Source organism: Danio aesculapii, chromosome 19 (assembly GCF_903798145.1).
Source record: "Danio aesculapii chromosome 19, fDanAes4.1, whole genome shotgun sequence".
Lineage (NCBI taxonomy): Eukaryota > Metazoa > Chordata > Actinopteri > Cypriniformes > Danionidae > Danio > Danio aesculapii.
Window position 1 is genome coordinate 37,652,695 of NC_079453.1, and position 25,938 is coordinate 37,678,632.

Below are 25,938 nucleotides of genomic sequence, written 5' to 3' on the forward strand. Positions count from 1 at the left end.
GGTTTGGGGGCCAGGAGAAGTTCTGACCTGCCCTAAAATTTGAGCTTTTTTCATTTTTTATAAACATATAAGTGGCTAAAGTTTAATACCACTATAAACAGCACAGACTGAGCAACAATAATATATAGGCAACATTTATGTATATGCTTTTTTGTTTTTGAGAAACAAACATTTATGCGGAATCGGTGAAAAAAGAACATTTTGAAGTCACTGAAATACCTCCATGAAACACACAGAATATTTTTTTTGCAGAATATTTTACTTTTAATAACTGGAACTAGTAGCCTAGAGATTTTGCTTTAAAATGATTTTTAGTTGCTTACAGGAAACAATATATTAAATACAATTTTCTTAGATGCTTTGATTAGAAAGGGTCTATGGGAGGAGGTGAGAACTATCATTACTATTGCTGTGATTTACACCTGAAACGGCAAAGGCCTGCATAATCAGCTGGATAATGGGCCATCTATATAAGTGTGTGACAGATGGGAGAGGAGGACGACAAAACATAGGTTTGTAAATTGTCTGTTTTTTAGTTTATTGACAATATATTTAGCTTTCACACAAATTAACTTAACCCTTGTGGACTGTTCAGATTTACTACCCTTTCGTTATTTTCGTGTCTGTTTTTACCCCACTGACTTCCATTATAAAGACATTTTTGGATTGCAAAGCCATGACAGCATATAATCAAGCATTCTTGATTGTTGCTGGTTTTCCTTGTTTGAGGGAGGTAAAATATGTAATGTTTACTGTTGATCATCAGTTGGTTGTCTTAACCCTTTAAATATGCCCGTGCAAACATTTCTGGCTTTTATATTTATTATCATTTTTACTATTTATTATATTATAACTATTCAGTTTATTTATTATTAATAGTATTATTATTACTATTAACAGTAAACTTTAAAAATGTTATTTTTGCGAACAGCGAAAACCAGCAACGATCAAGAATGCTTTGCAATAAAAAATATTATAATGAAAGACAATGGGGCCAAAACAGCCACGAACATAACGAAAGGGTAGTCAACTTGCTTAGAGTGTATTGAGTTTTCAAAGCATTTTCACAAATGGGTTTTGTCTATCCAAACTGATCTTTATTTTGTATTTTTGATTGGATTCAAGTCAGGTGATTGGCTGGGCCATTCTACAGTTTGATTTTCTTTCTCTGAAAGCATTTGAGAGTTTCCTTGGCTGTGTTTTGGATCACCGTCTTACTGAAATGTCCACCCTGGTTTCATCTTCATCATCCTGGTAATGTAGATGTTGGACTGAAGCAGCTAACATTAATTAACAACAACAAAGTGCAGAGGGTTGCTGAAGAACTACTGAGAAATTTTAGCTGCAGTCTGAGCTTTCACTACCTTTCAACACCTCCCTTTCTTCATGTGTTCAATGCTTTTTACGTACATCATTTCATTTTATTACACATAACTTAACTTGTAAACTAATTAATATTGTTTTCTTTTCATGTATGTACTTCTTTAGTTGTCATAAAGATTTGGTGAACATTTCAAGTCGACAGCACCTTCAGAAATATGTTTTCTGAGAAAAATTCTGACATGTTGAATACTTATTTCCCCCACTTTATATCATACGATGCTGTAGGTTATTTATGTTGATTTCAACCTAAATAACCCAGCGATAAGCCAGTCATTTAGTGCTTCAAACAGAAAGAAAAGGTCAAGGACTAAAATGAAAGAGAAACAAAAGATAAAGTGCAAGGACCTGCTACACTTGATGAAGGAACAGCCTGTGGAGATAAAAGATGGATTGAGAAAGAAAACGCTATGAAGCTTTGAATCTGTCCCGCCATCTGTTTTCGTCCCACCAAGGTATCTCTACAGAAGGAAAAGCATATTGAGGAGGGAAGCCTAGGTGTGCTGCTGCTGGTAACCCAGACTGTCATTGAGCCCTATATCAAAAATCCATCATGCGAGGCGCGAGTGGAAAAAAGCAAAACAAGCTGAAGCAGAGGGAAAAGACCCTGATGAGCCAGACAAAGAGGTGATTAGTCATTCTTCTGAAACACTAATGATTAGGAGCATACGGAAACTTTTTAAATATTTACGGGGTAATAACTCATTTCGAATTACGCCATTGCTCATGAAATGCCACAATCAGGGCTTGATAGTTTGTGGCAGCGGTTTCTACACAATTCTGTTTTTGCGGCAGGGAGTCGTAATTGGTCGTTTCGTGAACGCGTGTGTTTGACTGTAAGTTGTCGTAAACATTCAGGCAAGTCGGGGAGTCAGATTTTATTTGTTAGATTGCTGTTTGGAAGCCAAAACCATAACTCATGGGCTTATGAGTGTTTCCCGGATTTGTTAAGAATTAGCTCAAAGGAGTCATTTGTTCATAAATCATTCAATTCATGAACAAAATGTTTTTGCTTTTGCTTGCATTAGGATTACTTCAACGTACTGAGTCTAAATCAATCAGCAAACTCAAATTGTGGGAACTACACAAATTAGCAGTACACACATGTTGGTTTTGGTGGCTTATGAGGCTCTCCACGTATTTTATGCTGTAAAAAAAACAAACAATTGAATTACCTTTCCCAACCCTACTCCTAAACCCTCACAAGAAACCTGTGGCAAGGTTTGAAGGTGAAAAGTCCGCATTAAATATGATGTTTAACAATTTTTAATTACAAAGGTAAAAGGCATGTCCTCATAAATCACCTCAACATTGTCATATCTATGTTAATATACCAATTTATCCCCATAAACTCCCACTTCGAATGTTATCCCTCGATTGAATGGACATTATCAGTGGTTATCAGCTGATAGATATGGGCCAGTAGGGGCCTTCTGTGCCTTTTGGTAATCTCAGAAGGTTGTTATCATCCATCCACATGTTTATGCAGTTATACTAATAGAGAAGACTCCAAATCCGGATCTGTTTTCATATTACTGTGATGGTTGGGTTTAGGGTTGGGGTAGGGGTAGACGTTAATAAAACAAAAAAATGGGAAATTTCATAAATAATATAAATAATTCTTGTGGTTAATCAGCAGCCGTATGTGATCTATAGCTGATAAACCATGTGGATGGATGATAACAGCCTTCTGAGCATACCAGTAAGCGCAGAAGGCCCATACTGGCTCATATCTATCAGCTGATAACGCCCATTCAATCGAGTGATAACATTTGAATCGGCTGCCATAAACCACCAAAACATTATCATACCTATGTTATTATACAATTTGTCCTCTTACTCCTACGAAAAACAAGTATAAACACAAAAAGAGAGACACAACACACACACAAAAACAAAATTCATATCTGTGGCTCTTAATGATACAGTGAGGACTAATGAAGATAAAGCACCTCCAACGACTACAGTTTTACCTAAAAATCTTCATTAATGTCTTCTAAAGTAAAAACAAAAAAACTGAATCTACATATTAGACAGTCTGAGGGTGAGTAAACTAAGAGCAAACTTTCATGAACTTTTCATGAAGAAAAGCAACTGACAGCTGCCATTTTAAAAATGCAGCACAACACTAACACAGAGAATAAAAGAGAATCATTAGAATTGCTAATTAACTAGCATTTGAACAATTACTTAAACTAATTAAAAACGTTTATTCATTAATTTAATATGACTGGTGATTTGTCCGTATTTTATCTGAATAAAAATGCAATTAATCAGTTCAATTTGTTAAACTGATTCCCCCAATTAGCATTTTTAAATGACAGTTATTGCACAGAAAACGCTGAATGCAATACAAACACTGATCCACTAACAACAATGAATTTAAAATACATTTAGTGTGTTATGAGGATGTGTTGTGATGCTCACCTGAGTAGCGGATTCGAAAGCCCTTGTGGCTGGAGGTGTGATCGAAGGACCAGTGCAGGTAAACCTTGTTTGCAGAGCTTGTGATGCTGAGAGGAGAAGAATAATTCCCACTGAGAGAAATCAGCAGTGGACTCTGTCTTGACGGACCTGCAGGATGAAGCAAAGTGAGAAGTTGCAATATGTATTTATATCGTATCACTGATTCAAAACTATTGCACATCAGACCAGACATATACTTATTAAACCTGTTAAACACCTTTTAATAAGATGTGGTCTTAGCAATTAAAGGGATAGTTCAACCAAACATGACAATTCTGTCTCTTTTACTCACCCTCTCTATTTATTCCAAACCCATTTGAGTTTTTCTCATTTTATTTTTTCTTTCAACTACTGAAGTCAATGGCTGCTGGTTTCCAACAGTATTTTTTTCCAACAGAATTTGCTATTAAAAAGAAGAAATGAATTCATAAATCACATAAGTGTGAGGAAATGTTGAGGGGATTTTTACTCTTGGGTCAGCTATCCCTTTAATACTATCCCTTTAGCATAAAAAAAAAAAATATATATATATATATATAATATTAATTATTATATTAATAATGCAATGCGTATGTTTTTAAATTTAAATTAAATTGTATAGAGTAAAATTTATTAGTTTAAAAAGTCCTGTTTAAACCCAGCGGGCAACTTGAAGTCAAATCAACATTAAAAAACACATCAAATATCGAAATAGATACAAGAAAAAATAAGATGTTTAACGGTTTTTAATTACATGGACAAAAAGCATGTCCATGAACCACCTCAACACTGTCATACCTCTGTTAATATCATAGATATATACACTAGATATCACATACGAACCCTGAGCATGCGTCAATAGCGCTGGCACATTTGTACAGTGCTCCCAGGACAAAAGTCATTCAACTGCACTTAGTCAAGACACTGTGCCAGATGTGAAGATGCTGGACTTTAGTGCTGTGTACGGGTGCAGTAATGAACAAACAAAGAAAACAAAGCACAGATGCAGAACATTTCATAGGTAAGAGTTTTGTATGTTATGAACTTTTCAATTCAATTCAATTCACCTTTATTTGTATAGCGCTTATACAATGTAGATTGTGTCAAAGCAGCTTCACATAAAAACGTCACAGTAAATAGGAACAGTGTAGTTAAGTTTGTAGTGTTTAAGTTCAGTTCAGTTTAGCTCAGTTCAGTGTGGTTTAATAATCACTACTGAGAGTCCAAATATTGAAGGGCAAATCCAACGATGCGCAGCTCTACAGATCCCGAACCATGCAAGCCAGTGGCGACAGCGGAGAGGGAAAAAAACCTTCACTAATGGCGGAAGTGAAGAAAAAAAAACCTTGAGAGAAACCAGGCTCAGTTGGGCACGACCATTTTAATTTCTCCGCTGGCCAAACGTCTTGTGCAGAGCTGCAGTCTCAGTGGCGGAGGCTGGAAGCTGGCCTCAGCGAAGACTTTTGTCCTCGACAAGTAATGTTATTGATGATAATACAGTCACCTACTGCATTCACCATAATACAAAGTAGCACCAACTTGCACTAAATTCTAGGCTTATGCTAGTTTTGTTGAATAAAATAAGCAGACAATGTAAATGAAATATAACAACAAGATGCTGCGGTGCCAGAAAACCTGTATTATTGTCGGCTAAGCGAATAACGGAGATTCATTCACAAATGAATCGCTTCCTCCGTCAGAATCAGAAGTGAAAGCAGGAGAGGCGGTGTATTTCAGGACACAGATTAGATCAAATTTAACAGGGAGGGAGATTACATTTCCATGCACAGAAACACATGCTTTTTGTCAGCAATATTCGTGCGGTTACTTATCAATCATTGTAGAAAAGTGATGTAAAATTATAATTTTCGTAATAAAAAAAAATGCATACTGACCACCGGGAAAACTCTGGATCATATATATATATATATATGTATAAATGTGTATATATCTCTGGCTCTAGATGAACAGTCCTTCGCTGCACCTTGGTCCCGCATTCATTTCAAAGGAGCGCTACCCTGTACTAAAATGGTGGCTCTATTGATGCTTTCCATCCAATAGACAACAACAGGGTAGGCGACATCTAATGCAAATATCTATGTATTAACATACCAAATTTTCCCATGAACGATGGAATGAGCATTATCAGTGGTTATCAGCTGAAATATATGGGCCAGTAGGGGCCTTCTGTGCCTACTGGTAGGCTCAGAAGGCTGTTATCATCCATCCACATGGTTAATCAGCTATACTAACAGAGAAGACTTCAGATCACGGTTTAAACCCAGCAGGCACCTTGATGTCAACTCAACATCAAAAAACACATCAAATATCCTAATAGATTTGATGTAAATTGACTACCTACCAAAAAACCATCAAAAATCAATTACTGGACTGTCCTATTTGATGCATACATTTTAAATGGTTTTCCACCCCAATATTAGATGTAAATTGAATCAACGTGTGGATGTCAAATGGACGTGAAGGTTTGCACATCAAATTGATTTACATTTTTGACATGCTTTATTTGACCTCAGGTAAATTTGATGTCATTTTGACATCAAGGTGCCTGCTGGGAAGTTTGTAAAAGTACAAGTGATCTATTTCCATTTTTACTCGTTTTCCTTCAGCCCACGGCGCCTGCGTAATCGTGCATTTATACTTTTGCATTCTATTTGTGTTGCTCTGCAATAACACTTCCGAAACGCTAGCTGGCAGTAGACTTTTATGTTCCTCAGTGTCGAGTTTCTTCGAGGGTGCGTTGTTTTTCGGAATGATACAAGTAGCTAAAACTCGCTCATTCAGAGACGGGAACCGGTGGACATGCAACAACTTTAATCATAAAGTAAACACAAAACAAAAGTTTCCATCTGGAGCTCCTTCATGAGAGCTCCATCTTCCTGCTATATCGGTGTTCGTGACTCTCAGGACCACCCACACTTGTCACCACTACCAAGCTGTGTCGCTGCGACGTTTAGTTACATTTTTCAAGAGGTGCGCATCAGAGGTATGCAACCGCATGAAGGCTGTGCTGGACCATACATGCACGCCAACTACTTCAGCATATGTTTTATGCAGCGGCTGCCCATCCAGCCCACAACCCAGTACTGGGAAACTCCCATACACACTCAATCAAATATATACCTATACACTATGGCCAATTGTATTCATTCATTCATTTTCCTTCGGCTTAGTCTCTATTCATCAGGGATCACCACAGCGGAATGAACCACCAACTTATTCCATTTCATGAAATGCAAATATAGTACACATCTCCAAAAGCATTATCTTAATATAGTACAACTATATCAACTAAATTGACTCGCGTTCATCAAAAGCGGAAACTGAATAAAACATGGACACTTTCTTAAATGTTAACTTTGACCCTATAACTGGATCACACAAATATGAACAATAAAAAGCAAGCATTAGCATCAGCACTATAACAAACAAGCAATATACACAGCCATTCTCTTCTTTTCATTCTTTTTCGTTTTTTTTTTGAAAAAGACTCCACAAGCCAATTAGAGCCTATTACTTTCCATCTAAATCAGAGCACTGAGCTTCACACTTCTCTGGGCGACTGATCATGAAAATAAAGAAATAAATCCCTCTCGCATCTCTTCTCTCCCTGTCACTATCAGTAGCCACACGTCTTGCAAACTTCAAATTGACATGTTTACCACCAGCAGTGATGCCACTGGTGTGTTTCTGATGTGTTTCTGTCACAACATAACCTCTCCAGCTCTTCATGCTTAATACTGAGTGACAGCGCTCCGTTCATAAACTTCACTGACGCTGCTCTCAGATCAGCCAAACTCTGATTCAGTCCAGAGAGGTGTGTGTGTGTGTGAGATTGTGTGTGTGCTAAAGGCTATTCTAGACATCATGTTAGTGTCTGGGCCAAGCTGCGGGGAGGTAAAGGGATCTGGTGTGATCTGGCGGGCTTTGACATGTTGTGAAAAGCAAAGTCTGCTTTGTGGTGCAATGGGAGTTGAAAGAGTAATCAGCACCGAGGATGCCAGATCCCCTCAGGAGTGGCTCACGCTGCTCCCAGATGACACGCAAATGTATAGTAGCAAAGACGCTTTGTCAGACTTGGAAATGAAAAAATATATATAAATAAAGAGGATTTCTCACAATGGCATTCTGTGAAGCCCGGCTGCCATATAGTCTAAGGGTATAATCACACTAGGCACGGTTCTCTTGAACCATGCTCAGGCATGATTGTCCGTCCCGTTTCCCCCTCGGCCTGCAATCACACTGTTATTTTACCTTCCTGAGCACGCTTATGTCATCGATCATGCAATTGTTCAGTTCAACAGAAGAGAAACGCTCTCGCTCTGTACAATAGAGATTGCTTTAGTGATATTGTTTTGTATTATTTTGACACACAATCAAATCTCTTGCTGAACAGATCTGCGCTCTGGCACACCTCTTCCAACTGGGCCAGGGCCGGACAACTGAACTGCGCTTGGGCCTAATTCGGAGCACTCACACTTGCCAAACGAACCAAGAAATGGGGGTCATGCATGCCTTTAGATAGCCTAGTCTCATTTTCATCCATGGCCTTTGCCCTTTTTTATTTATTTTATTTTAATTTTTTTACATTAATGTGGTTATTTAAGGTACTACAAACATAAATAAATAAATAATTATTAAATAAATAAATAAATAAATAATACTAAAATAAATTATTAAACAGACAGTCAGAAAGACAGAAAAATAAATAAATAAATAAACAGACAGACAGATAGACAAATAAATAAATAAACCCTGCTGAAAAAAAAACTGCTTAAACAAGTCTAGGTTGGTTAGCTGCCTGGTTTTAGAGGGGTTTTGGCCATTTCCAGGCTGGTTTCTAGCCATTTCCAGCCTGGAACCACCTCGACCAGCCTAACCAGGCTAAGGCTAAAACCAGCTATGTCCTGCTTAAACCAGACTGGTCAAGCTGGTTTTAGCTAGTCATTTTAGCTAAGACCAGGCTGGAAATGGCTGGAAACCAGCCTGGAAATGGCCAAAACCCCTCTAAAACCAGGCTGGCCAACCAGCTAAAACCAGCAAACCAGCTTAGGGTGGTTTAAGCTGTTTTTTTTTTTTGGCATGAATAAATAAATAAATAAATAAATGAATAAATAAAATTTATTTTGTGCAATTTTTAATGTTGAATGTTAAAATTTAAAACCAAATACAATAAAGTCTATATATATATATATATATATATATATATATATATATATATATATATATATATATATATATATATATATATATTTATATTTATATATATATATATATATATATATATATATATATATATATATATATATATATATAAACATTTACATTTGTTTACCAAAGGCAGATACAATTATTCAAATGCAGTACCTTTCACTTTTTCTGTCTATCAAATAATACAGAAAAAATATTATTCACAAAATATAAAACTGCAAAAAAAAAACTGCATGGAATGTGCACTTTTTCAACCTTTTTCTCAGAGGATAACAAGCTGACAAAACATTGCTGCAGCTCTGATACAAGTTTTCCTTATGGAGAAAATTTTAAAAAGCACTGCAATGTTTGGGTGTTCTGTAATTAGTCTACCGAAATGTGTATATTCGGTAGACTTCAGTAGACATACTTTGTATATTCAATACAAGGTCCAGTCAGTTCACAGATCAGTCAGTTCTTGTCACGTGACTCGCGGTGCGCTTGTAACATTCTAAAAAGATAAGATGTTTCCAACTGTGTGCAGCAGGAAATCACACACCTCCATTGGAAATACTGAACTTGCACATGGGCAAGACACGATATGTGAACGACTCCTTATAATAATAAATCAGCACCAATGAAATGAATTTGGAGGGATCGAGTGACACAGAGGCTGGAATAAATTGAAAAATTAATTAAATTGTAATAATAGGAGTATTATATTTTTATAATATAAAAGTAAAATGTCCAAAGCTAAAAGTTAATGATTTTTCACCGCTATTAAGTTCCATTTGTGGTTACTGCAGTCTTTTTTAGTAGGACACTTTAAAAAGCTTGTGAAGTCTATTCACTTCATTTTTTCTTTGTAAAGTTGCATGACTCAGCTATGATTTTGGGCCACTTTAATGATGCCTAAAATGTGATGAGTCTCCATGTGTGCGACCCTTCTGACCTGTAATCCACTTCCTAATCTCAGTCTAAATGGGATCACTTTGACCCCAGCCAAAGCCGCTGACCTCAGACGGGCCCAGAACAGACCCCTGTCGACTAAAGCAATTTCCTTTGCCTTTTACAAAGGGTTTTCAGTGTGTAAAAGCAGAGGTCATCCCTTTTGACCTCTCCTCAACTGTCTGTCTTGCTCAAAACAGCGAGGTTCCCTGTGAGGTGTGTGTCAGTAATTGTATTGGATGGAGAAGAAAAAACAGCTTTTGTGAGCCAAAACCATGTCTGAACTACTTTTGCAATCATGTTTGTTGCTGATTCAATCGTATCATCAGACTCTATCACAGCAGCAGAGAGAAAGGTTTTTTCTAAAGTCAAACCTTAGAGTATCCAAGAATTTATTAAAAAAAATGTACACCAAAAAATTAAATTAAATAAATTAATAAATAAAATAAAATGAAATGAATGCAATAAAATATTTAAATAAAATTAAAATAAATATAAAATAAAATAAAAACAGTACTACTATTACTACTACTACTACTACTACTACTACTACTACTAATAATAATAATAATATGTAACAATACTTAATCATAATTTTATAAAATATATAAAATGTAAATGATAATGTAAATATAAATTTAAGAACTATAATACAATACATTATTTTTATTTCTTTTTATAAAGACATTTATAATGTTTATTTTTCATTTATAACTTTAAATAATTTTTCATAGATTTCGTTCTACTGAAATTTTATTTTATTTTATTCTTATCCTATTTATAATTTTTTTTTTTTTCAATTTCCACAAAAATCTTTCAAAGTCAGAAAAGTGACAATGAGGTTAAAATAACAATGCTGAAATTTGTGTTATTTACCTTTTAGGGATAAATTAGATATTTAAATATTTTGAAAGAGGAAATGGCTAAAGTAAACAATTATACAATTTAACAATTGAACTGATTTAATGTACATAATTAAAAAAATGCAGCTATAGTGTAGAGAACTCTTCTAAAACAGTTCCAAAACAAACAAACAAACAAACAAGCAAACAAACAAACAAACAAACAAAATAAAAAATAAATAATAGCAGCAGGAGCAATAGTAGTATTTATAGCAAAAAAGTGTAATTTCTTAAATGTTTAAAATGTTTTAAAATAAATAAACAAATAAATGATTAAAATTAAAACTAAATAAATAATTGCAGCAGCAGTAATAGTAGTATTTAGAGTAAAAATGTGTACATTTTGAAATGTTTAAAATGTTTTTTAAATAGATAAAAAATACAATTAAAATAAAAAAAACTTAACTAAAATTTTAAATTTTGTAAAGATGTAAAATAGTTGAATTGTTTTTTTTTAAATAAATGAGTAATAAATAAATAAATAAATAAATAAATAAATAAATAAATAAATAAATAAATCAATCAATCCACTCACCGTCAAAGATCTCCAGCTCATCAAACTGCCTGCTGGTCTGAAAGTGTTCAACGGTGAAAGTGATGTTGTAGCCTGAATCCACCTTCACCAACCAGGAGCAGGACTCAAAATGTGGCAGGCTGCTGCCCGGAGACTGACTTAGGATCACTCCTGTGGAGGCCGTCAGCACCTCGTTCATGGGACAGGTAACTGTGAGGAAAGCAGACAAGATAGTTAGCCATTATATTACTTCAAACTACCAAAATGTCAATCAAAGTCACTTTGTTAAAATATAGAGTGGAATTTTCAACATCAAAAGTCGACATAGCAGAGATCAAAGTTCCATAATGCAATTAACAACCGTAAATTAATGGAAAACACTTGTGAATTACAAAATAAGATGCCAAAAAATGTGCAGTACTTTGTGCCGTTGGGTTTGTTTAATTTAGTTGGGTCTGTATGCTACGTTCACACCTGCCCAAACCAACCACACCAAAAGAGAAAACGAACTCAAGTGCAATTCAACTAAAGATGTACTGTTACAGAGAGTTATCTCTCCCAAACTCTAACCATCAAAGCCAGCACTCAACAGCTCAAGAAACACATGAAAGAAACCCTGATCAAAAAAACACAGAATTAAAGATCTATAACGCCATCCAAAAAGCCGCTTGAACTTCAGATGCAACCCAAAAGTATGCGGCCTATTGATCGGCCAACAATTCAAAGCCCAATACAGTGCAAGCATGCATGGGCGTTTCTGTGATAAAGCAAGTCGATGATAACACAAAGCACCCTGAGCTAGACTGTCGTGACACTGAGAGGATTGATCACTGTTGTTCGCACGGCCGTACAGCCTGCTGCTTCTCAACCCTCAGTTTCATCTCTCAGTCATTGATATTCCTCAGAGGCCGGCTGTGACATTTCCCCACACTTTTACCTTGAATTATCAGCCTTTATGCAGTGCCCCATCCCTGCCGCTGCTTCGCTCAAATCTCAGAAGCCTGTCTCTTATTCTTCGACGCAGCGGCTGGAATACAAAGCAAGCGTCCAAACACAAATCGCAACATAAAAGGATAAACCCTCATCTCTGACACAATTCTATTATTTTGTCTGTTTTTTTTTTTTTGACACGGATGAGAGGCCGCGTACGGTTCTGTCTTCAAGCTGAACTTGGCATCAGACAGGAAGGGATTGTTATTATCAAATATTTATGACGCTTACGCTTCGGATATGAAATATGGATTTTCTATGTCTTGTCTTGCTAAATAAACACACCGCTATATAGGAGCTCTGCTGGTGCGAACACTTCACGATTGACTTGATATCCGCATGAATTTCTAACGGCGCTTATCATAATATCGCTAAAAACAAACCTAACCCACAGTAAACACTTTTGTTTTTTTATGGACGCTTTTCACAAGACTGTTATGACATGTAACGGTCATCAGCATCTTAAATCCTTGAGCGTTTATTTCAAGAAAAAAAAAACTATGTTCATTTATATGCATTTATGTATGTATTATAACATATTTGCATCAAATACCAAAAAAATAAATTACCGCTTGTACGTGGCATTTGTATTGCAGAGCGTATGGGGAGAACAGTAAATTTGATGTTGTTCTCTCTTCTGACTCACACAAGTTTTTTTTCTTCCCTTTTTCTAAAGTCCTGATAACACAATCGTGGACTTTTTCTTTTATTATTTCAGCAAATAGGATTGTTGTATTTTCCCTATAGGAGGCTTTTTTTTTGGTTGTAATTTTCTTTCACACTACTAGAAGACTGTTACCTGCCAGCACTTATTTGGTTATTTTGTTTATTTTCGTGTCTCATGTGTCTCTGTCTGTCACCCAGTCCACTATTGTGCTTGCTCCGCCCACTGCTGCCCCTGAATGGCTGTTTGACTTGTCCTTGCTGCAACCAATCCCGTTACTGCTGCTTTATGATTGGCTGTTGCTTCACAACTCTGCTCCAGTCCCAGCCAATCCCCACATGCCACCTGTCCTTTAATAGCTCTTCAGTCTGGTAGTTCTGAAGTAGTACAGTAGAAATTGTGGGTTTATAGCTGGCCCTTACAATGGATTGAAGAATCCAGACCTCATAAGGCTGTAATATGCTCAGACTCCAGAGCTGTTCTAAAAAGTTTACAAACATTTAAATCGTAATCAAGACAAGACCTAGTATATGAGGTACTTGAATGCTACACACAAATTTGTCAGATCGGGGAATTTGATTGTGAACCAGGGAAATGTGAAAAGAGTCCATATTCGGAAATACTAACATTTCGAAATATCCAGAACTTTGTACTATTGGGGGAGCTTTGATCCTGTTTACACAACAAATGAAGCAGGAAGCGAAGTGCGACTGCTACATTGACACCTATCCAAACCAACCGCACCAAAAAAGAAAACGAACTCAATTTTCTTTTGGAGTTTCTATTTCTTGTCTTGCTAAATTAACACAGCGCTATTCAAGAGCTCTGTTGGTGCAAACGCTTCACAATTGCCTTAACATAGGCATGGATTTCCAACAACGGAGGAACTTCTATCCTCAGCACTTATCATAATATCGACAATCACTGCGTGCTTAAAAAACCCTCACCCACAGTAAACACTTTTGTTTCTATATTCGGCCTCTTTAATTGGCCTCGTTTAGCAGCCTAATTGACTAACATTTAAGCCCACAGGTCCGTGCACTGATTAGGATGGACGTTAATCAAAGGCATAATTTCATGCATGCTGTGCACCGTCCAGTGTTACCTGTCAAACCTGAGATAAGTTATTCTTATAATTACATTCAAGTTCACAGTCCAGTGATTTTCTCTGGTGACAATGATTAAATTCGGGAAAAAAAAAAGTTGCGTTGAGATATAAATCAGACTTTTTTTTGTGGCTTCTGCTTGAGCTCTGCGCAGGAACGATACAGTTTCTGTTTGACACGTTTCCTTTATGGGGGTAAAATATAGAGGCTGTGAGGCAGGCTACAGGGCTCTGAGGTGATATAAAATGTGAACGTGGTTTCATTGGAGGACAAACATTATCTTGGATGCATATCGACGCTCGCTTGAGCCTATCATCACTGCATAAAGCATAATGCATAAAAAAATACACCCCAGATAACCTACATCTGTGCATCCAGGAGCTCGCAGACACAAATTACATTCTTTAAAGTGAGAAACGTGGGTGTTGCGGATCTTTATTTGCTGCCGCAGAGAGCACTTTAAAAGCTGACTGTTAACCTGTAACACAAACAAAGATGCACTGCAAAGCAGTGAACTGATAGATGTGACAAGTGTTTTGCAAGCATCTTTAATATATCGTAACGGTTACGGGCATTTGCTGTATTTATCATATTTACATTGTCAATGCGTTCATCTCTAAATCTGTTTATATAGCAAAACATAAAAGGAGCTCTTGGTATCTGTGCTGAAGGCCACACTGCTGGAAGATTTTTCTGTATATTATCTGAAGAATGGCTCAATGGCAATACAGCTATCGACTAATTGATTGAATTAGGATGGAATTTGATGTGCTAGATTAAATCCACACCTGCGGGAGGTAAACTTCTGTAATTATTGTATCTTAATATTACAATTTTAATAATGATATTTTTTTTACATTTATAATTTGCTCGCTGCTGTAATACAAAAAGGCAAACCTATTCATAACAGATTAGTTACAATAGGATGAAATGCAGTTCAAAATTTGGGGGTTGTAAGAATTTATTTATTTAGATTGGGGGGGTCACCCAAACTAAAATACAATTAACAGCAATGCTCTAAAACAGTGGTTCTCAAACTGTGGTACACAGGCTTCCTCCTAGTGGTACATGGAGGAATAGTTAAATAATTCAAGTAAAAAAATGAACACTTAACCAGTTGACATGGTCGATAACAATGTGATTAGTAAATAGATTTTAATAGGCTAAACATTTTATTTTATTTTCAATTTTCTAACGTTTGCTATGTATTCTATCATTTGAAGCTAATTTCCTCCCCATTTGGAACGGTTGTTAGGGGCGTATCCCGCATTTTTATATCCCAAAGGTATAGTTTAATTACTTGCTTTTCTGACACAAATAGCCTACTCTAACGTGCAGTAAGCAGATCTAATTTCTAATTTAAATATGTAAATCCAATTCATATTTCTAAAATACAAGTTAATGTTTAGATTAAAAAGATATACAAATAAGTCATTTATATTTGCATTATATATTTCAAAATTTAGCAAAAAGAGTTAATATATGAATATGATGACATATAGCTTATATTTATGAGGTCCAATGAACATTTCCAGTTTTTGAAGAATAGGCTAGTTTATGATAACACTTTACATTTAAGTACAGCAGTTTTCTTTTTACTTTTTAAGAAAAGAGCCATTTTTAATTAACTTTTAATAGCACATTTTAATTTAAACATTAACGTTTTATTTATTTTTACCTGTAAGCACAGTGCAGTGTTAACGTTCAAACTATTTATAATGTTTAAAGTGGCTGACAATAATAAATATTCATAATAATAAGAATCTATCTGCCACGTTTTTTGAACTGTGCAGTGCTGTAGCTGTTTAATTAGACCCCACTATGCTACTGTATTTCAATACTGGTCATTATGGTGGTACTTGGAAAGACAATTTTTTTTTTTCTGAGGTGGTACTTGGTGAAAAAAATTTGAGAACCACTGCTATAAAATACTTGTACATAATAGGTTTTAAAATTATTATTATGATTTTATCTGCTATTTATTTGTGTGATGGCAAAACATCATACATTATATCATCAATGTTAAAAAGCTGAGGCTAAATCACCATACTATCATCTCAAAAACATTGCAAGAACTAGATGCTTTGTGCCCAATGAGGACTTAAAGAAGCATGTTCATGCTTTTATCAGCAGCAGGGTGGATTACTGTAATAGACTTCTCACTGGCCTTCCTAAAAAGACCGTCACACAGTTGCAGCTCATCCAGAATGCTGCTGCCAGGATTCTGACCAGAACCAGAAAATCTGAGCACATCACACCTGACCTCAGGTTTTTGCACTGGCTCCCAGTTACATTCAGAATAGATTTCAAAGTATTACTACTTGTCTATAAATCACTAAATGGCCTAGGACCTCAATACATTACAGATATGCTCACTGAAAACAAACCCAACAGAAACATCAGATCATTAGGATCAATTAAATTAGAAATCATTTGTGTTAAATATGTTTCATTGTTGGATTTTGGTTTGATTATCTTACTTTTACAGATAAAAAAACATAATAACATACAGTTTATACTGATATAAACACTATAAAGAATGTCTGACTGACACATTTCTACCATCCAGTCACCCAGCAATAATTATATTCTGCCCCAACAAAATGGGCAAGAGCATGACCCTCTACACAGAATCTCACACAAAATCCTCATCATCCCAGGCCTTTTACTTTGGTGGCAAACGGAAATTAACTCGCTCAGGTCGCCCTTATCCCCTAATCCACTTTGAAAATGGACTGTCAAAAGCAGAATGTAAACAACAGTTTTGGTGGCAGATTCTGACAGAAGAGGAGAAGGCATGTCAAAACTGCTCCTCTAACAATGGCAGCTGAAGATTATCTACTATACAAGACGGGCTGGAATCTAAAAAGGGATTTTCAACTTAAAATGTCACCCTCCGTGACAATGAATTGCAAATATGGGCCCCATAAGAATATACATTCAGAATATGGCAACACGTTGCATTCATTTCGTGATTTCAAGGAAAGGGATAAATGTCAAATTGCAAATGCAGGCAATCCAGGGTTGATCATTTGCTAAGCCCCGCCCCTTGGCTACTGTTGCTAGTCTGTAAGCTGACCATTTCCAACTTAAAAAGAGAACACTTTCCAGAATAAAACATTTCCCATTATGAGATCATATTTTCTCCATTGAACTTTTTTCATTTTTTAAATAAATCACTAAGTCACTAATTCAAGCTATTTTTCAAAACAGCTGATTTATTCATTCATGAATGGCTTTCTGAATCACTGACTGTTCATAGATAGCAAGTCATCTTAATGAGTACTGTTTAAATGAGATTCGCTGATTGAACTGATTTGTTAAAAATGGTTGATTTATTCAATAATGAGGCAAGTAATAGTTTATGAATAGTTTTTGAATCTTTCACTATTCATTCAGGAAAAGTCAAATTAAAAAGTAAGTCATCGATTTACACTGTTTTAATGAGATTTACTGATTCAATTGATTTGTTAAAATGGCTGATTCATTCAGGAATGAAGCAAGTGATGAATGAATGGCTTTCTTAATTGTTGACTACCCGTTAATAGGTGGCAACAGGTCACATTACTTCAATGAGGTTCACTCATTCAACTGATTTGTTAAAAATGGCTGATTCATTCAAGAATGAAGTGAGTGATTGTTTATGAAACATTTTCCAAATTAATTACTATTTGTTACTACGTGGCAACAAGTAATTTTAACAAGTCATAGATTTACACTTTTAATGAGATTCACTGACTTGATTTGTTAAAATGTCTGATTCATTCAAGAATGAAGCGAGTGATTGTTTATGAAACGTTTTCTGAATCATTCACTATTCCTTAATAGGTGGCAACACGTCATTTTAACAATTAACTCATATATTTACACTTTTATGGGATTCACTCATTCAGTCGATTTGTTAAAATGGCTGCTTCATTCAGGAACGAAGCAAGTAATTGTTTATGAATGGTTTTCTGAATCGTTCATTATTTGTTAATAGGTGACAACAACTCGTCTTAACAAGTCATCAATTTTAATGATACTCACTCGTAAAATTGATTTTGTCATTTTAATGATATTCACTCATTCAACTGGTTTGATAAATGAACCATTTTCTGAGTCATTAGAAAATGATTGAGACTATTCAATGGCTGATTCATTCAGGAATGAAACAAGTGATTGTTTATGAATGGTTTTCTAAATCATCAACTATTCGTTCATAGGTGACAAAAGTCAAATTATCAAGCAAGTCATCAATTTACACTGTTTTAATAAAATTTACAGATGCAGTTGATTTGTTAAAATAGCTGATTTATTTAGGAATGAAACAAGTGATGAATGAATAGCTTTCTGACTCATTGACTATTTGTTAATAGGTGGCAACAAGTCACACTATTCCAACAAAATTCACTCATTCAACTGACTTGTTAAAAAAGGCTGATTCATTCAAGAATGTAGAGAGTGATTGTTTATGAAAAGTTTTCTGAATCATTGATTATTCATTCATATGTGGCAACAAATCATCTTAACAAGTAAGTCATAGATTTACTCTTTTGAAGAGATTCTCTTATTTAATTGATTTGTTAAACTGTCTGATTCATTCAGGAATAAAGCAAGTGATTGTTTATGAATGGTTTTCTCAATCATTGATTATTCGTTCATAGGTGGCAAGTCATCTTAAAGAGTAAGCCATCAATTCATATTGATTTAATAAGATTTACTGATTCAGTTGATTTGTTGAAATGTCTGATTCATTCAGGAATGAAGCAAGTGATTGTTTATGAATGGTTTTCCAAATCATTGTTTATTCATGTGTGGAAACAAGTCTTAACAAAAAAAAGTCATAGAATTGAACCACTTTAATGAGATTCACTCATTCAATTTACTTGTTAAAATGGCTGATTCATTCAAGAATTAAGCGAGTGGTTGTTCATGAATGGTTTTCTGAATCATCGACTATTCCTTAATAGGTGGTAAAAAGTAATCTTACCAAGTAACTCATATACTTAAACTTTTAATGAGATTCCCTCATTCAATTGATTTGTTAAAATCTGTGATTTGTTCATGAATGAATCAAGTGATGAATGAATGGTTTTCTGAATCAGTGACTATTTGTTCATGATTCAGTAAGAAACAGATGGAATTCTGATGGTCACTGAATCAATGTGTCATCTCATTTGATCAAAAGGTTTGTTTAAAAATAAAGCAGAACAGTTGCTAATTTTAAAATGTTTAAGTGGGTTAGCGATCAGTCAGTTAAAGTCATTGACCTGTTGCTAACATGCTTCAAACTTAAAAGGTAGATAATAAATTACTGAAAATAACTGGAAAGTGTAATGTTTGAAAACATCTTTAGCTCAAATGCACATGTCCATCACATGCACTCCGGCTGTTTAATAATGTTTTCAAATAGAACAAAGAAATGTTTATTATAATTAACAAGTTAAAAGGCCCACATAAAGCATTTATTAGATTAGCGGTGACACTGTGTGCATTTATAATGTATGTCTATGTGAGATTCCACACACATTCTGACATATATAATACTTGACAGATATATTGTAGACGGTACAAGAAAAAGATAAATATTTGATATCAATTCATAGACATTTGAATAAGTGAAAAGCACTGCAAATTATTTATTATTAAATAATATAAGTAAAATAAATAAATGAAACCCAAAGAGCACTTAAATGCCACCAGGAGAAAAAGTGCTGAGGGATTTTCACGTCGCCATGGTGATAGAAGGCTGGAATAACAAAACCAGCATCCGTGTGTGCCTGACATGTGGTGCATCTCTGATAAAAAGCGCGTTTTATTTATTTATAATGCGGCATATTCAAATATAAACATTGTAAAGGAAGTCTAGAGTGGGTGTACATGCATAAAGAAAAGAAGTCACAGTACATGTGAGATTCTCCTACTATTCATTTGCATAATAGCATGTGATGCACTCTCAGCATTCACACATCTATTTTCTCTCTCTGAATATAAGAGGCAGAAAAACAAAAGAAAAAGGGGAACTCTGAGAGAAAAGGGAAAGCATGTAGCAATTAGATGCAGTGTTTTTAAATGGGATTGTCTTTATTACTGGCTTTGGCTAGACAGCTTGCACATCTTAAACAGGGTTACTGCTCATTATTTGTAGATTAAGTTCTGAAACGTACAGGATGCTTTTAATAGTACAATGACCCTTTATATAAATCAAAAGATCAAGGTGATTTTAATTTCTCAGTTCACAACCCTTTTAAAAGCCGTCATTTAGCTTTTTCAGATGTTATCTTGCATGTAGTCTAAATTTATTGAATGTAAAAACTCAAAGTTTTCCAAATTAAAAAAAGCAAAAAATATTTAATTTGCCTAATGATCAGTAATTTGTTAAAGCACTTTTGTGACAGGTCAAACACTGCTATTTTAGCTGAGACCCGGAAGAGTGGGGTTCGTGTTTTCTCAGCTACAAATAGCAAATGCTTTTCCAAAGGATGATGATTTAATGGTTATAGCCTATATCACTATTTTTAAATAGTCCTGAGGCAACATGTGTAGTTGAAATTGAGATTTGATTTTTGACATGTGCTATAAACAACATACCAATCACAACTGACTAAGCCAGATCTGACCAATCAATGCAGGTTATTCTTTCAGAAAACATTCAATAGACAAGAAAAGAGCCGATGCTGCAATGCCTTGATGCATTATTTGTTTAGGGCATTAGTATACAGGGTGGGTGAAAAGTAACTAAAATGGTAATAACATTTAATATTTTATATAGACAATAAAATATTTTTGAGGGCCCCTCATAATCTCTGTGACACAGCCATTAAGTGCCTGTAAACAGAAACTTGCAACCAGGATGCAAATTATACATTGATTGGGGGAGAGGGGTCAAATATTTCGGCTATGTTATTTTATGTAATACATACTTCAGTGAATCAAATGTATGCATTTATTTAAATTATATTTATTTTATTAATAAAACATATTCAAGTTGTCAGTGTTTTGTGGGATATTCTGTGTATTCTGACCTACAATCTTCTCTGTTTAGCTGTTTCAGAGGTTTCTGTGGATCAAACTATGCATCTAATTTTTACTTTACTTTCAGGCTATATGTAGAAACAAACACCTATTCAACAAGAAAAGTGTCTTGTGAGCACTGACTGACTGATTGACGTGATTATGCGTCCACAATGGTTTAATCCATTACGGGGGTGGTCAAATGTACATTTATATTATCTATTGCGTTAAATAATAATCTTACTATTTAAGATACAGATCAGAGCAAACCCCCCCCCCCCCCCCCCCCATACATGCTGTTTTGATGGCCTTCAGGGGGATTTAGTATTAATTAGGTGGGTCAATCCCCCCAAACCCACAGGCAGCTGTGGTTGCCAGTATTTCACCGTTAAAAATATGGTACAAACCGTAAAAGTAATTTCTCATTTTTACAGTAAACTACCGTATTTCATTAATTCATAAATGTATTATGTCTGTATTATTTTGAATTACCAACATCTACACATCTTACACAGATAGACACGTTAACACAGCCATTTGCAGGTGGTGATGAGAAAGTTACATAATGAACCAATGCTCATCACAAACAACTTTTCCCACAAGCAGAAAAGTGTATCAGAGTATAGAAGGTGCTCAGTGTCATTCACACAGCTACTAAACACCAGTATGGTAACACGCATAAAATTAAAGTTATGAAACAAACATTGTTTATCAACATTAGATGTAACATAAATCTGTAATGTACATAACTGATGGGGAAACAACTAAAAAGATAGATAGTACTGTCAACAAAAAGCATAAAAAGTGATGTGCCATGCAGGGAATTCTGGGAAAGTCAATTTACAGTTATTCGCTGTATATATTAGGGAAACATACTGTTAACCAGGTTACGGATATTTATTGTAGCATTTTTACAGTTTTTTACCGTTTAAATCACAGCCATTTTTTGCAGTGCTTGTCCCATCTCTGAGTTCTTCTGGTTGGCCTATTGATGAGTGGTGCTTCATGTAAAAGTTTAACTTTTTAACATGGTATCTTAAAAATATGGCACTCATTTGTGGGGCGTTTTCAAAAGACGAGATCATAACAACTTTGTGCATCCATCAAAAAATAAAGTATAGAAAAGTAGGCTTTGTGTCCATCGAAGTGTTTAGCACCTCAAAAACGCAAGCTCTATTCTAAAATTTTAGTGGCGCAGCTTTTATTTCAGTCGGTTGCTATAATACATATTATCCCTGCTTTACCATTATAAGTTGAACGTCTTTGGCTGCGTCAGAAATCGCAGAAGGTACTACGTTTGAATTTAAATTTACTACATGACAATTAGTACGTTCTATATACTCTAAATGTGAGTAGTATGAATTGAGCTCAGACGCACTACATCCGTCATTTGTCATTATCAGCTGACCTACCCGCAGTAGTTGTGTAGCTTCACTGCTATTTATAAATTCTCTCACATGGCATTATTGGATAGCTTATCATCCATTGGATGCATACTTTAGAATCTCACAGGTAGTAGTAGGTCATCCGGGTGCTTCTCGTAAACTGTTTTTCGAATACTATGATTTCGGATATACTACTCGGCCCGCATCCAACTTTAAGCGTACCATATAGTATAGACGCATGCGATTTCAGAAGCAGCCTTTAGCAAATTATTTGTTAGCAGTTGCATATTATTGTCCCGCCCCTCCTCCACTATGACTGGATGGCTAGCTCAAAAGTAACACTGATGGGTGCTGCGTTTTTCAACTTGCAGAATCTGAAAAAGCGATGAGTGCCCAGAGCTGACAGTAATACGCCTGCTTAGTGCCTTGATACACTACACATACTCAAAAATTGCTACTACAATTGATACTACAAGTTCTAGAGCCATTAAGTATTTCCTAGTTACTTATTACCGACCCTGTACATTACGAAAGAGTTCTTATTAAATAAATGGTGTGATGCCACCATGATCATGCGCATGTCTGATTTAGTCTGCAGACAACACAGGAAGAGCTAGATGGCATTTGAAAGAAGCAAGGAAAGATATTTGATGGAAAGTGGGACATGGCATGATGTATTCAACAAGAGGATGTGACAGATCAGATGTCAGGTACAGAGAGAGAGAGAGAGAGAGTGAGAGAGAAAGGAGAGAAGAGAAAGTGAGAGAGAGAGAGAGAGAGAGAGAGAGAGAGAGAGAGAGAGAGAGAGAAAGAGAGAGAGAGAGAGAGAGAGAGAGAGAGAGAGAGAGAGAGAGAGAGAGAGAGAGAGAGAGAGAGAAGCTGTGATTTAATAGCTGGGTGCACCTGCAGCCTGGATATCCTCTGCATCTCAATGAGCTTTGCGTTCTCTCTACCCATCACTGTCCTTCCTCTCTACTCCTTCAATCCCTCAGTTTTTCTCTCTGTATGCTTGCCTGCTTACTTTTTTTACTCATAATTCAACATAGCAGTAAAAAAAAAATCTGTTAATTTAATCTAATACTAAAATGATCAATATCAACCCACAATAGTTAACCTGTGACTATGTTTACATGGACATCACCGATCAAATTATTTGTCTTAAGACAATAAGACAATAATATGATTAAGGTGTTTACATGAGTTGCTTTTTGAATGTTCCTTTCACAATCCTGCTTTACGTGTTACATCACATTGATCAATTAACCTCATTGCGTCACCACGTTATACTCGTTTCCTCCGGAGTTTCATTTTTAATTTGTTGACTTTAACTGCAGTTTAGCACTTTCACTTTCATTCAGAAACATTTCATGCATACCCCTTGTGACAAATTGAGGTATTGGATGCGAGTATGAAGTTAGGACTGAAGAAAGAGTGTTGTTTTAATGGAATCTGATACTGCACCTCGAATGAAAAAAAATAAACTCGGCATTTCGTGATGCAAAGATAGTGTCAAACAGCATGTGTATGGAATATCTCGCCACAAAATCTGGCAAAAAACTACTGTGGTAGTTTGATTGCGGTGCTTAAATGTCTGTACTGCACTCCAGTAATGTGACTAAAACAGGAATATTCCACATGTCTTAATTCAAGAGTTCACACTTAGCTGATGATTTATAATGAAGTGTGTTTGGCATGCTGTCCCAGGAGAGAGCCCTAAGCTCAGAATATCCTCGAGCCCGGGGGTCCCTTCCATTTTAAGGGCGAGAGGGGAGTTTTAGCTCAGGTAGGTATTGAAAACTCCCATGTTTTTGAACGTGTTAGGAATAGTTGAGATATAGCTGGCTAAGAGTTTGTCTTATGATCCACTTTGGATTAGTCAATTTACTTATGATGTATGTCTTTGGACGGTGGGAGGAAACACGGGGAGAACATGCAAACTTCACACAGAAACGCCAGCTGGTCCGGTGAGGACTCAAACCAGTGGCGTTCTTGCTGTGAGGTAACAGTGCTAACCACTGGGCTGCCGTGCCACCCTACCAGAAGATGGGGAGGAGTAGGGTGGAAGGGGGATTCTTTAAGACGAAGATGACTTAAGTGGGAAACTCTGAGTATTTATAGTGATTCAGTATTCATCTGATTGGCGCAATATGTGGAACTGATCAATCATAAGCAGGTGATCCTCTCGAAATTAGTTCATAAATAAACCACATCGATTTAGGTTTAGTTTGATTATGATTAAAGTGATCAAAAATCGCTGTTTACATAGTATACTCGGAATCAGAGTATTGTCTAAATTGTATTAAAATTAGATTATTGGTGTCCATATAAACATACTCATTGATTGCCTAAAAAAAGCACAACCATTATTTAATACTTTGTGCAAAGAGTGCTGCACTTTCTTTAACTGCAGTTTCTTTAACTTTGAGGCTGTTTATTGAAGAAGTACGTCCTCATTCTGAACAATAAGGCTTTATCTTGTGAGAGGAAGATTGGTTTTAGTTCAACGGTTAACACCGATTACTAAGATTGTAATGTCAAAACTGTAGAGATGATGGAGGGGTTAAAATCACCCATGAGGATTTTGTCATTACTTTATGGTACAGTTTTTACCTACTTTAGTACAAACTGCATTGGTGCATTTAAAATAGGAAAACTTTAATAATAATAAACACGTAATAAGATAATAAAAAGGATATTATTTTAGTAATAATAATAAACAAATTATAAGATGTTTTTGAACTATATGACATTGGATTTGTTGTTCAGGATGGCAAAGAACAATAATAAAAAAAGTTTTTGTACATTTCTCAGTCATTTGTTATCATTATTATTATTATTATTATTATTATTATTGTTGTGTATTATTATTATTATTATTGTGTATTATTATTATTATTCTTAGATTAGATTTGAATATACTAAATTGGCCATAGTGCATCAGTATGTTTGTCCGAATGAGTGTTTATGGGTGTTTTCCAGTATTGGGTTGCGGCTGGAAGGGTATCCACTGCGTTAAACAGATGCTGGAACAGTTAGCAGTTCATTCCGCTGTAACGACCTCTGAAACAGAGACTAAGTCAAAGAAAAATGAATGAATGAATGCATCTCAGATTAGATAATTAGATGCTGTTGTTTATATATCATTGTATACATCACTCACTATTTTTTTTACAGAAAGTAATGACGTTGATATATGATAACAGAAGTTATTATGAAGTTGTATGATGTCTTCAGGGAAAAGAAAGTTACCCAAACATGCATAGTTAGGATTGAAAAAATAATAATAAAAGAAATATGGTGGGGTGTTACGGTGGCGCAGTGGGTAGCACGATCGCCTCACAGCAAGAAGGTCGCTGGTTAGAGCCGGGTCAGTTGGCATTTCTGTGTGAAGTTTGCATGT

The 25,938-nt window shown here is 35.5% G+C and overlaps 1 protein-coding gene across 1 annotated transcript in view; it reads right to left on the reverse strand.

The window, feature by feature from the left end:
* csmd2 (CUB and Sushi multiple domains 2) overlaps positions 1-25,938 on the reverse strand; it is a 543,350-nt gene that overhangs the window by 78,938 nt on the left and 438,474 nt on the right. The window contains exons 48-49 of the mRNA XM_056479194.1: positions 11,419-11,607; positions 3,808-3,954 (exon numbers count right to left, since the gene is read on the reverse strand). Of these exons, the coding sequence (XP_056335169.1) occupies positions 3,808-3,954; positions 11,419-11,607 (336 nt within the window). The remainder of the gene's footprint in view (positions 1-3,807; positions 3,955-11,418; positions 11,608-25,938) is intronic.